At 42.2% G+C, this 12730-nt stretch overlaps 1 protein-coding gene across 2 annotated transcripts in view; it reads right to left on the bottom strand.

Annotated features, from left to right (window-relative positions):
* PTPN12 (protein tyrosine phosphatase non-receptor type 12) overlaps positions 1–8078 on the bottom strand; it is a 165148-nt gene extending 157070 nt beyond the window's left edge. For both annotated transcript variants that reach the window (XM_039517815.1, XM_039517818.1), the window contains exon 1: positions 7685–8078. In XM_039517815.1, coding sequence (XP_039373749.1) covers positions 7685–7783 — 99 coding nt within the window. In that variant the 5' untranslated portion in view covers positions 7784–8078. The remainder of the gene's footprint in view (positions 1–7684) is intronic.
* Between the last annotated feature and the right edge of the window lie 4652 nt (positions 8079–12730).

Below are 12730 nucleotides of genomic sequence, written 5' to 3'. Positions count from 1 at the left end.
CCTTGAATTTGTCATCTCTCATATTCTTAAGGAAAGAATTAAAAAAAAAAAATAGTCACCTACTTCTTTGTTTAAACAGAACAGTTAGAAGTTTATCTTTTGGACACAAACTACTCATAACTCTTTTCTGCTATGCTTCCAAACTACATAACTGCATGTTTAATTTGAAAAACCACAGTTGAGAGGAACATCAGTTGTATCTGGTACCAAAAAGTTCACAATAGATGCAAATTAATATTGAGACAGTCTTTCCAGAAAAGTGTTGCCATACTGTTATTTATAGCAGATCACTTGCATTATTTTCTTCTGTTAGGGAACTTACACAGTACAGTAGAACCTCAATTTCACAAACACCAAACATTATATGAATCATTTTTCCCTGACAGGGTGGAAGTGGGATGGAGATCACATAACTAAAGTGATATTGATGAAGGACAAGTTAACATCCCTTCACATTCCAATGCCTTCAGTACACTGGAAATCAGTGTGCAATGGTTTGAAGGCCAAGAAGAAAGTTATGCAGTGCAACATGCTGAAACTTATAAATCATACCTTCTGCAATTTTCAGTTTTATAACTTCTTTATTTTATGAACTCCTTAATCCCCAGTTTGTAAAATAAAGGATTCTACTGTATTTAAACTGAATTAGTTTATCAATGCACATAATCTTTATTAATGTATTTGAGTATTCTTTCATTGTGACTTGTTAGGACATCAAAATATTACTTCTGTCTAGCAATGTTTTGTCTACTTTTCTAAAGAGTAATATCTAAAGTTGGAAGAAAGTCTTTCAATTCTAAGTGGAGATCTGTATATAGCCTATTTCACTGTTACCCTAGATAGTCAGTAACTTTCTCCTTTTGTTTATATGGTATTTCACAAAGCAATAGGGAAGAAAAAGACATTTAAGAACAGGAACAGATGATTGTGAACACAGAAAATGGCAAGGCGACTAAGAGGCTGGTGTAGCACCAGAAGCTAAAAAATGTTTTATTGTCTTGATTTCAAATCAACAGTCCATTTAATACTTCTTTCTTAAGATAACATGCCAAATTTTTCATTAACTTGCAATCTGAGCAATCTCGTAATCAACTGGGTTGCACAAGCTGCTAGGAAGTCCTGAATTTGACCCTACATTGAAGATAAGCTATTTCTATTAGTTGTAGTATTGATCTAATTTCACAGTACAAAAAAATATATGAAACTGCATGGGATGTGTAATTTATCTTGTAACTACATACAGATCCCTGTATTAAGGGAAAATTTTTTACAAGTTTGATTATTTAGACAGTCTGTTTCACTTGCACTTATTTTCATAAATTCAGAGTATCAAAACTAGGGTGATTTTTCTACCGTGAATCTACAAACAAATGTTCACTGAAAGGAACTCTGTGCAGATAAGTGGGCCTACCTGCACAGAACTCATTGCCGGATCAGGGCCTAAAAGTAAAACATCTGTCATGTGTAAGTGCTGTTTTATCCAGATAATCATAAAGGTGTCGGACGTACAAAAATAACAGTTAACAATTCTGCTAGAGTACTGTAACAATAGATTAGCAAAAAGAACAGGTGTATTTGTGGCACCTTAGAGACTAACAAATGTATCTGAGCATAAGCTTTCGTGGGCTACAGCCCACTTCATCAGATGCATAGAATGGAACATACAGTAAGAAGAGAGATGTGTGTGTGTGTGTGTGTGTATGTATATATATTACACACACACACACACACACACACCATGAAAAGGTGGAAGTTGCCATACCAACTCTAAGAGGCTAATTAATTAAGATGAGCTATTATCAGCAGGAGAAAAAAAAATATGTCTGTAGTGATAACTGTCTGAAATGGGTCATCTTGATTGACAAAAAGGTGTGAGGATACTTAACATGGGGAAATAGTTTCAATTTGTGTAATGACCCAGCCACTCCCAGTCTCTATTCAAGCCCAAATTAATGGTATCTAGTTTGCATATTAATTCAAGTTCAGCAGTTTCTCATTGGAGTCTGTTTTTGAAGCTTTTCTGTTGCAAAATTGCCCACCTTTAAATCTGTTCCATTCTACGGATCTGATGAAGTGGGTTGTAGCCCACAAAACCTTATGCTCAAATAAGGGGGAGGGATAGCTCAGTGGTTTGAGCATAGGCCTTCTAAACCCAGGGTTGTGAGTTCAATCCTTGATGGGGCCATTTAGGTATCTGGGGCAAAAATCTGTCTGGGGATTGGTCCTGCTTTGAGCAGGGGGGTTGGACTAAATGACCTCCTGAGGTCCCTTCCAACCCTGATATTCTATGATTCTACCAGAGATAAAAATTTGTTAGTCTCTAAGGTGCCACAAACACTCCTGTTCTTTTTGCAGATAGAGACTAACACGGCTGCTACTCTGAAATCTGTCAATACATTAGCAAGAAACTTACTCAAATGCCTGAGTGCTAACTGCCACACATCATTCATATTTCATCCGTTATTGAGTCAGACTGAATGATCCTACAGACTAGCTGTATATATAGGATTATATAACTATAATCCTACAGTTATAGTAATCTAAGTTGATGGCATGAATGATACGCTAAACAAACGCACTCTTTGCCAAGTGCACTACATAAGGAATCAATAGAAAATCTGTTTACGCTGCTGCCATAACTGGAAAAAAAAAAGTACAAAAACCAATCAAAATTCTTCCTGAGGTCTTTCAATGTTAACCCACAAAATATTGTTCACACCACTGCCATAGAAAGCTTTGACCGTCAACCTCATTATATATATATACATATATACATATATACACACACATACACACACATATATATCTTATATTTTTATATACATATACATACTACACATACACACACATTGTAGAATCCATACTTTCTATGTTTGTACAGTAGCAAGCACACTTACTCTTTTCAATAAACAATGCTGAGTAACACTGTTCACTTACAGCTAGTCTGTACACACGCAACACTTCACAAGCAATCTCCTAATAAAGTACTGGGACTTTTTGTACTTTGAAGTATGATTATCAAAATCAAATTTACTTCTGTTCAAGTGGATTTGGTTCTCTTTGTGGAAGACTAGCCAACGATGCCTGAATTATATCATACCTTGCATTCCTACACCTAGAAGATAATAAGGTGAAAAATAACAGTCAGCATGGATTTGTCAAGAACAAGTCATGTCAAACCAAACTGATAGCTTTCTTTGACAGGGTAACAAGCCGGGGGGAAGAGTGGTAGATACAATATATCTTGACTTTAATAAGGCTTTTGATACTGTTTTGCATGACCTTCTCATAAAAGAGACTAAGGAAATACAACCTAGATGGAGCTAGACGGGCAGGCATAGCTCAGTGGTTTGAGCATTGGCCTGCTAAACCCAGGGTTGTGAGTTCAATCCTTGAGGGAGCCATCTGGGGCAAAAATCAGTACTTGGTCCTGTTAGTGGAGGCAGGGGGCTGGACTTTATGACCTTTCAAGGTCCCTTCCAGTTCTAGGAGATAAATTAATGGAGATATCCTATTTATAAATTTAATTTATATTATAAGGTGGTTGCATAACTGGTTGGAAAATCGTTCCCAGAGAGTAATCATCAGTGGTTCACAGTCATGCTGGAAGGGCATAACAAGTGGGGTCCTACCATGATCAATTCTGGGTCCGGTTCTGTTCAATATCTTCACCAATGATTTAGATAATGGCATAGAGAATACACTTAGAAAGTTTGCAGACAATACCAAGCTGGAAGGGGTTGCACATGCTTTGGAGGATAGGATTAAATTTCAAAATGATCTGGACAAACTGGAGAAATGGTCTGAAGTAAATAGGATGAAATTCAATAAGGACAAATGCAAAGTACTCTACTTAGGAAGGAACAATCAGTTGCACACATACAAAATGGGAAATGACTGCCTAGGAAGGAGTACTGCTGAAAGGGATCTAAGGGTCTTAGTGGATCACAAGCTAAATATGAGTCAACAGTGTAACACTGTTGGGGAAAAAAAAGCAAACATCATTCTGGGATGTATTAGTAGGAGTATTGTAAGCAAGACACGAGAACTAATTCTTCCGCACTACTCCACGCTGATTAGGCCTCAATTAGAGTATTGTGTCTAGTTCTGTGCGCCACATTTCAGGAAAGATGTGGACAAATTGGAGAAAGTCCAGAGAAAAGCAACAAAAATTATTAAAGGTCTAGAAAACATGACCTATGAGGGAAGATTGAGAAAATTGGGTTTTAGTCTGGAGAGGAGAAGACAGAGGGGACATAACAGTTTTTAAGTACATAAAGGCTGTAACAAGGAGGAGGGAGAAAAATTGTTCTTAACCTCCAAGGATAGGACAAGAAGCAATGGGCTTAAATTGCAGCAAGGGCAGTTTAGGTTGGACATTAGGAAAAACTTCTTAACTGTCAGAGTGGTTAAACACTGGAATAAATTGCCTAGGAAGGTTGTGGAATCTCCATCATTAGAAATTTTTAAGAGCAGGTTGGACAACACCTATCAGGGATGGTCTAGATAATACTTAGTCCTGCCTTGAGTGCAGGGGACTGGACTAGATGACCTCTTGAGGTCCCTTCCAGTTCTATATTGCACCTATCTGTTCCATTAGTCATACTACATTCTAGTTTCATCCTTCCAAAGTGGGATATGTTTTCAGTTGTATCAGCAGCAGCATTATTAGGCTGTCTAATTTATTAACATTTTTGCCTTTTAACGTCTATATACATCCAGGATGATTAGTAGGTTATTAGTTAAATCTACCATATATCCACATCATCTTCCTTAACTTCTCTTCCCAACAAATCCCAGACACCTATCTATAAAGTAGCGAGTCTTTTTAACCTTGATTGAATAAACTAATATAGGCCACTTTTATTTCTTCCCTTAGATTGTGATAGACATGAAAAGAACGAACTGTTTTCAATTGCATTCATCCACCACTCCACTTCTATTTTTAGACACTGCTTTGGCTTGGAAGAGGAGTGATGAGTAACAGCAATTCCTTTTCCATCAACTTGCCACTGCTTAGCAGCAACAGTACTTCCTGTCCATAACTGTGAAGACACTGCCTTCCCCCCACTCCACCCCAAAAAAATAAATCACTCCTTCAGTTTTAAAGATAAGGAGAGAAGATGCAGAGGAGGAGAGATTATTTCTCCCGTTAGTTTCTCTTACCACCTCCTCTTCACCCTTCTCCATTCCCTCAAAATCTCAAAGGCAGAAGCTTTAGTGTGTCTACATAAAATAGGTGTGGCAAAAAAATGCAGTTGCCATACAATGACAAACTATTTACAGAGAGAGAGTTTGCATTCTTGTGGTCAGACCCCTCTACATCTGCTTGTGTAACATACAGATAAACATTAAAGAAAAAAGAACAGGAGTACTTCTGGCACCTTAGAGACTAACAAACAAGTACTCTAAGGTGCCACAAGTACTCCTGTTCTTTTTACGGATACAGACTAACACGGCTGCTACTCTGAAACCTGTCAAAGAAAAGTCATTCTGTATAGTACTATAATACTTTAACCACAATATTCTGGCTCCCCAACTCTCCTTTAACACATTATTCAAAGTTCTTTTTTTCCCCTCAGAAATAGAAACATGCAGTTGAGTTATGAACAGAAAATGCTAAAAAGGACATCCAGGACTTTGAATCTAGCCTCTCCCACGCCCCACTCTCCTGAAGTCCTGAGAGTTCTTTCAGGTAGTACACCTGCCCTTCAGTTCTCAGCAAATTTGTGGTTTTACAATAATATTTTCTTGTTTTGTTGGGTTTTTTTTATAAATGTTTTCCATGCTTGCTGCTATGTGTAACTTCCATAAAAACAGAGGAAGATCACCAATTACACAGCTGAAAATAGCAACATTAGTTATACAGAGTGCTGTCAAATGCACAACACAAGTTTTCAAATCTCTTATTATTACAAGTAACATTTAGGTTATTAAGTAAAAAACATTACTACATATGTATTTTAAGTTGGTATCTCTTAGTATACAGCAACTTTAATTCTGGGCTGCCAGATCAAATATAAAATACAGTAGTTCTTATATGGTCACATATTTGCTCTGTAAAAAGGCTAATTCCAATCTTGTTTACAGCATTCAGTTTACATATTTTTTCATTTCTGTTATAGACATACATACACACACTTTTCCTTTACTTAGAACAATGGTCAGCCTTGCCAGCATAATGTAACTGGATGTCAGTCTGTGTGTTAAACAGGAGTTCCTTTACTCACATTTTCAAGATTAAATTACACAGATTAAAAGGATTGTAGTCCCATAGATTTAAGGCAACATCTTAATATAATTTTCAAGGAAAGAAAAGCAAATTAAGAATTTACACCTCTTAAATCAATGGCGATTTTACCATGTGGTTTCCTCCTTCCTTCCCTATTTGTATGGCTATTTCAGTGGCCCAGGATCAGTAAAATGGTATTCTTGTTTCCCACCCCGGCCCTGCCCACTCTGTATGAAATAGTTACTTCCCAGAGTCCACTTCCTCTTCCATTCCTCAGACCTGAAAGTGCTCCCAATGCCCCTGAGGCTTGCACAATATCCGCAGCCTCCTCCCCACATTTCAGACAATTCTGATGTGACATTTACGTCAAGATTTTTTTGTTCCCAGACCATTATCGAAACGAGATCTAAAAAGACTAAGAATACATCTTTATTCTAAATCCCACCGGGTAATACAAGAGGCTACAGCAGCATATTGTACATGCTGTCTGCTAACCCACCACCCCAAAAGCTGGTTAAAATTATATTTCTATATTAAATGATTAAACAACATTTAAAGTCACACTGACATAGCCACCTAATCAGGACTACTGTTCCCAGCTCAGACCACCCACTCAGTAGATCAAATCATTTCAAGCATTTTAATAGTCAGAATAAAGAAAAACAGATAAAAAAACGAACAAACCTGGTTCTAGATTATATCCCCTCTCCCCCTGCATGCACACACACAGAGGCTACAGGAAGGCTGTTGGTGAAGTGATCTCAAAGGGAGAGAGGATGAGGGATACAGCCTGGGGTTGCAGTGCGAGGGGGAGTTGAGGGAAAGATGCTAGCCTCCAAGAACACACCTACCATATTTTCTCAGAAAGGATCAAACGGGGGTTACAACGACAAATTCCTGAGGGCAGAAGATGCCAGACTATCCAAAGTTGCCATTATGACCCCCACTATCGCCGACAGAAGAGGCCACAAAGACATATCATGGAACGGAACAAGACAGCACCCCCACCTAGAGTACGCAGGACCCTCCTTATCGCCTCAGGAAAGGGGCTGGGTTCGGGAGAGGAGGTCCTAGGCTGCAGCTACAATAGCAGACTGACGTGGTTAGCGAGAAGGCACTCAAGGGGATCCACTCTCCTATCTCCTCCCAAAGAAGGGCTCGGGCTGGGGATCGCAAGAGCAGCCCTTGCACGAGGGACATGCTCCTGCAGGCCAGCGCCCGCTCCCCCAAACCGGGGCCGGAGCAACGTCCCGGCTCACACAACAGGAGAGCTTAGGACACGGGCTGGGGGGCTACAATGGCAGCTCACGCAGGGGGATGTTACACCTTCCCCCCGCCCCCATACACACCCCACCCGTCTCCTCTCCAGCCGCTTCTCCTGCCCAGCGCACACGGGACCCTCTCCCCTGCCCCCAGGCACAGACGGGAGCTGAGCGCTCCCACCTCCCTCACCATGAAGTCGCTGGCGAAGTTGTCGTCCCCATTGTGGTCTGTGTCCTTCATGGCCTGGACGCGCTGGATGAATTTCCTCAGGATCTCCTCTTGCTCCATCCTGCCTGCCTGCCTCCCTCCCTGCGGAGCCGGAGCCCGAGCCCCGGCCGCCCCCACACGATCCCCGCCGCCGCCGCCTCGGCTCTCTCAGGCCGCCTGCCTCCCCCAATGCCGAAGCCTCCCCTCACACAACTTCCCTCCGGCTCAGCGCCGCCCGGCCGCCTTCTCCATCCTGCCGCCGGCCGCTCGCCCCTCCCCACAGCAGTCGCTGCAGCCACCGCCACCGACACGCTCAGGGAAGGGACACGACGATAGCGCCCACCCTCCTCTCCTCTCACGCAGGCGCAGTCCCAGCCACTCAGCCTTTTCTAATCCCGCACAGATAAGAGCCCAACCCCGCCCCGCCTCCCTCCATTGGCTATTTTTTCAATAGCTTCTCTGTGGTTGGTTGTATAGAATATCAGTCACCGGCCTTCCCACCCTTTATTCTCCTCCCCCCCAGTTCCCCGTGGATGGGACCTTCCCGAAGCGCTCTGCATGGAACTTTGGGAGGGACCACTAAAGCTAGCAGGGGGAAGAATGTAGGGGAAGTCGGTGGAGAGAAGCCGAGCTCAGGGTGAAGAGGGGTGCGGCTCGCTGTGGTGACTACAGGTCCCAGGGTGTAATGCCTGATGAGCGGTGCACGCTGGGAGCTGCAGTCCGCCCGGGGCTACGTCCCAGGCTGATGAGAGCCCGTGAATGCGGGAGATTCTTTAAACGTCTCATTGAAACGCACAAAGCAAAACCCTCCTGCCCCGAGGGTGCGTGAGACTGGGCAGCTGCGACCAGTCGTCTCAGACACCACCGCTGAGGCTGCTCGTCCCCACTGCTGCACGATGACACTGGTCTAAACGTGTGAGGGGATCTCTGCCGCCCACGAGTGAGGCTTGGACTAGGTCTGAGTGACGGAGTCTTTCTTCTTTTGCGTCCAGCGAAGCGGAGTTTGCCAGTCCACGACAACACTGTATATAATATTCGGAGACAGGAACTGCATTAAACTGAGAACATGTATCAGTAATTTAAGAATACAGCACTATTTAGAGCTGTTGTAATTATTCCCAAAGCAGGCGTTATAAACCCAAGAACTTCAGAGTCAAGGTTAAATGTAAAGAAACCCAGACTCGTTAAAGTATGGAAATAAACAGTTGAAGCACCAAAACATCCTTAATTCTGCTCTATATGGCCTTATCTTAAATTCTTAACTCCAAATCAACATAGATTTTTGTCTGGGATGTTTTAAATTTAAAAATATAATGCATGAAGATAAAACCAGAAAGCCATTAAAAGCTACTCATCGTGACTTCTCTAGTGAGCTGCAGATATGAAATATCAATCTGTTGTTGACTTTTAGGGCCACAGCCACTGACTAGCATGCTCTGGCTACTTTGCAGAACGCTAGAGCTATGCAAAACAGCTGGAGCATACTGACCAGTTAAATAAAGCTTGCAGGTGCAGCAGCTACTTTGCATCGCCAGAGGAGCACAAAGCACCCAGAGCATACTAGTGAATCTGGTCCTTAACTGATTACTATTATTTTCGGTATGAAAGGAAATTTAGATTGTACGCAGAGCTTACGAGTATTGTGAGGAGTCTAGGGTTGAGCTGGCTGAAAAATTCCTGACAGAATAGTTTTCTGTTGAAAAATGCTGTTTAAACAAAATCAAAACATTTTATGGGGATGTGTCAATTTCAATTAAATTTTTTATGGGAAAAAGTCAAAATGATTGGTTTTGACTTTCTAATTTTTTGATATCAAAATGTTTAATTATGATTTTATTATGTAATTTAAACGTTCATATTACATTGTTTCAGTGTTATCAAAATGATTCTGCATTATCAAATATAATTTTTGACATTGTATAAATTAATTTATTCAACACTATCAAAATGAAATGTTTCAATGGTCCTGAATTGATTTTTTTAAAACTTTTTGTGCTGCAGGACATTTCATAAGTTTGGCTTTTTGTTCTAATTTGGAATGGAAAAAAATCAAAATGCAAGAATTCCTTCCAACATGGAAATTCCATTTTATGAGCAGCACTAGTCCAGGAATTCATAGATTTTAAGATCAGAAGGGACTATTAACTGGTGTCATCATCAGATCTGACCTCCTGCATAACACAGGCCAGAGAATTTCACTCAATAATTTCTTCATCAAGTTCCAAAACTTGGGGTTGAACAACAGCAAATATTTTAGAAAGACAACCAGTCTTGATTTAAAATTGTCAAGTGATCGAGACTCTACCATATTTCTTGGTAAATAGTTCCAATGGTTAATTACCCGTTAAAAACAGGGCCGCCCAAAGTGGGGGGCAAGTGGGACAATTTGCCCCAGGCCCCGCAGGGGCCCTGCGAGCCGCTCCGGGTTTTCGGCGGGCCCTTCACTCGCTCCGGGTCTTCGGCAGCGGGTCCTTCAGTGCAGCGGAAGACTCAGAGCAAGTGAAGGACCCGCTGCTGAAATGCTGCCAAAGCCTCAGAGAGCTGCCCAATGAGTACAAGCGGCGGGAGAAAGAAAGAAAAAAAGGTTGCGATCGGCAGCAGTTAGGCTGCTCTACTGCCGCCTCTTCATTCTTCAGCAGCAATTTGGCAGTGGGTCCTTCCCTCCGAGCAGGGGCGGCTCTATGTTTTTTGCCGCCCCAAACACGGCAGGCAGGTGGCTTTCAGCGGCATGCTTGGGGGAGGTCTGCCAGTGCTGCACCATCAGTATCCCTGCCACCAAATTGCCGCCGAAGCCGCGAGACCGGCGGACCTCCTGCAGGCGCACCACTGAAAATCGCCTGCCTGCCACCCACACAGCGACAAGCAGGCTGCTCCCTGCAGCTTGCTGCCCCAGGTATGCCCCTGCTGCGCTGGTGCCTGGAGCCGTCCCTGTCTCCAAGAGGGACCCACCACTGAATTGCCGCCGAAGATCCGGCCCTGCCCCAGGCCCCCTGAATCCTCTGGGCGGCCCTGCCCATGGGTATGTCTTCATTGCAGCTGGAAGCAAGTCTCCCAATCTGGGGTAGTCAGATTTGTGCCAGCAGGGCTCAAGCTAGTGTGCTAAAAATAGCAGCATAGAAGTTGCTGCACTGGCAAGGTGTGATCTAACCACCTGAACTCAGTTCCAGGGGGTTTGGTAGGTCCCAGTGTAACACACACACCTCCTGGGTGTGGTGCTCGGTCCCCTCTAGTGGCACCAAGACCGCTTAGAGATTAATGAGTCTGCTCTACAGCCTTAGGTAAAGGCCAAATGGCTTTTAGCTCATGCAGTAGCAGCTCCAGAGGTCCCAGGTTCAATCCTGATGATGACTGGGGTTTGTCAGTGTTACATCCGCTCAGGTGGTTAGCCATAGCTTCTGGTGGTGCAGCAATTTCCATAGTGCTATTTTTATTTTAGCATGCTGACTCAAGCCCTGCTACGCGGTCTGTGAGGCTTGCTCACAATTGCAGTGTAGCTATACCTGTCATCTACTAGAATGAAGAGACTTCTGTCAGATATCTTCTCGTATTGCAGGTTCTAATAAACTGTGAACAAGTCACCTTTTAACCTCTTTCTCTTTCACAATCTCAATTGTTGAAGCCTATTAAGGCCTTGTCTATACTTAAAAGGTTTGCTTCTTTAATTATGCCCTTAGCTTATTCGGGTTCACACATTTGCTATCTGGTCATCCTACCTCAGACCTTCTTTGTCCTAATCTAAGCCAGGACAGACAGACCCAGATAACATTGGGATATTGCCGCAGCTGGTAGAGGTGGCAATTATCTCCTCAGATCAAATGGGATTGGGCTTCAACAGCAGGCACAACAACAACTCCAGCTCATTTCAACCTACTCTTCTTTTCCACAGAGTGACAGTTATTACCATCTTTAATACCATCTAACAGACTGTCAAACCAGAGGGACCTTCTAAAAGATCTCTCCAGATAAAGGGAAAGGGAACAAGAAGTATTGTTAAAATGAAAGCCTTACTTAATGGTTTACATTTCAGATGCTTTAACCATTTCCGCTTCTTTTTTGTATCTTTAATAAAAGGTTAAAAGGACTTTTAATTGTGTTTGCCATGGTACTAAGTGACTGCATTATCTATATACCAAGCCCCAAACCTTTGTTAACAATGTTTAAGGCTGGATGGTGACTGAGTTATGTTAACACAATTTATTCCATCTAAATTAATACAACAGTGAGGAGGGCATACAGTGGTGATGAAGAAGGAGGTGGGGGGCCCTGGAAGGGCCAATGGGGATGTGGTGAGCCGGGATATGGGAGGAGCAATAGAGATAAGAGGAGATGAAGAGAGTGTGGGATGGCTGTCTGTATCCCCCATTCATGCCAGCTGCAATTGATTTTTTCTGCCCCAGAAGAGGTCTTTACTTTGGCCAGGAGGAATCTTTTCATGGCAAACCTGATCCCAGGAGCTAGCATGCAGGTATGGGATCTTTAAAGAGCAGTGACAGTTGGGGCTAAGTAGTCTACCAATGAGAAATCTTGAAACCTGTGTACAGTCCCCCTCACACACATACACACCACACTGGCTCATTTCAAACAACAGAATTATAGCACCTGAATTAAGTGGGAAGGAAAGGTAATGCATTGATTATGATATTACAATGACATCACTTAAGAGGGCCCTAAGCTATTGATCTGGCCTTGTTCATAGTCAAAACAATTAGATACAATTGTTAATAATTTAGCTTAATTATAATGTAATCATGTAAAATGAAGCCTGCTCATGAGATTTTAAATGAGTTTTAAATATAATGACATTCTGAAAAGTATATGTAATTCTGTTAAGATAATTTAAGGGAAAAAAACTGGCCACACAGAGTCTCTACATTTCATAAAGGAGCCATTTTAAAAAGAGCTGATTGGGAATTTTTCGTCAAAATGTTTTCTCAATGGAAAATGTGGTTTCAGTCAAACTAAAATTCCCCATGGGAATATTTTGATTTTGCCAAAATGTTTCTTATTTTCCATCAGGAAAATCAAAAC

The sequence above is a fragment of the Mauremys reevesii genome, linkage group 1, assembly GCF_016161935.1.
Source record: "Mauremys reevesii isolate NIE-2019 linkage group 1, ASM1616193v1, whole genome shotgun sequence".
NCBI classification, from domain to species: domain Eukaryota; kingdom Metazoa; phylum Chordata; order Testudines; family Geoemydidae; genus Mauremys; species Mauremys reevesii.
This window is presented reverse-complemented; position numbering and strand designations above follow the sequence as displayed.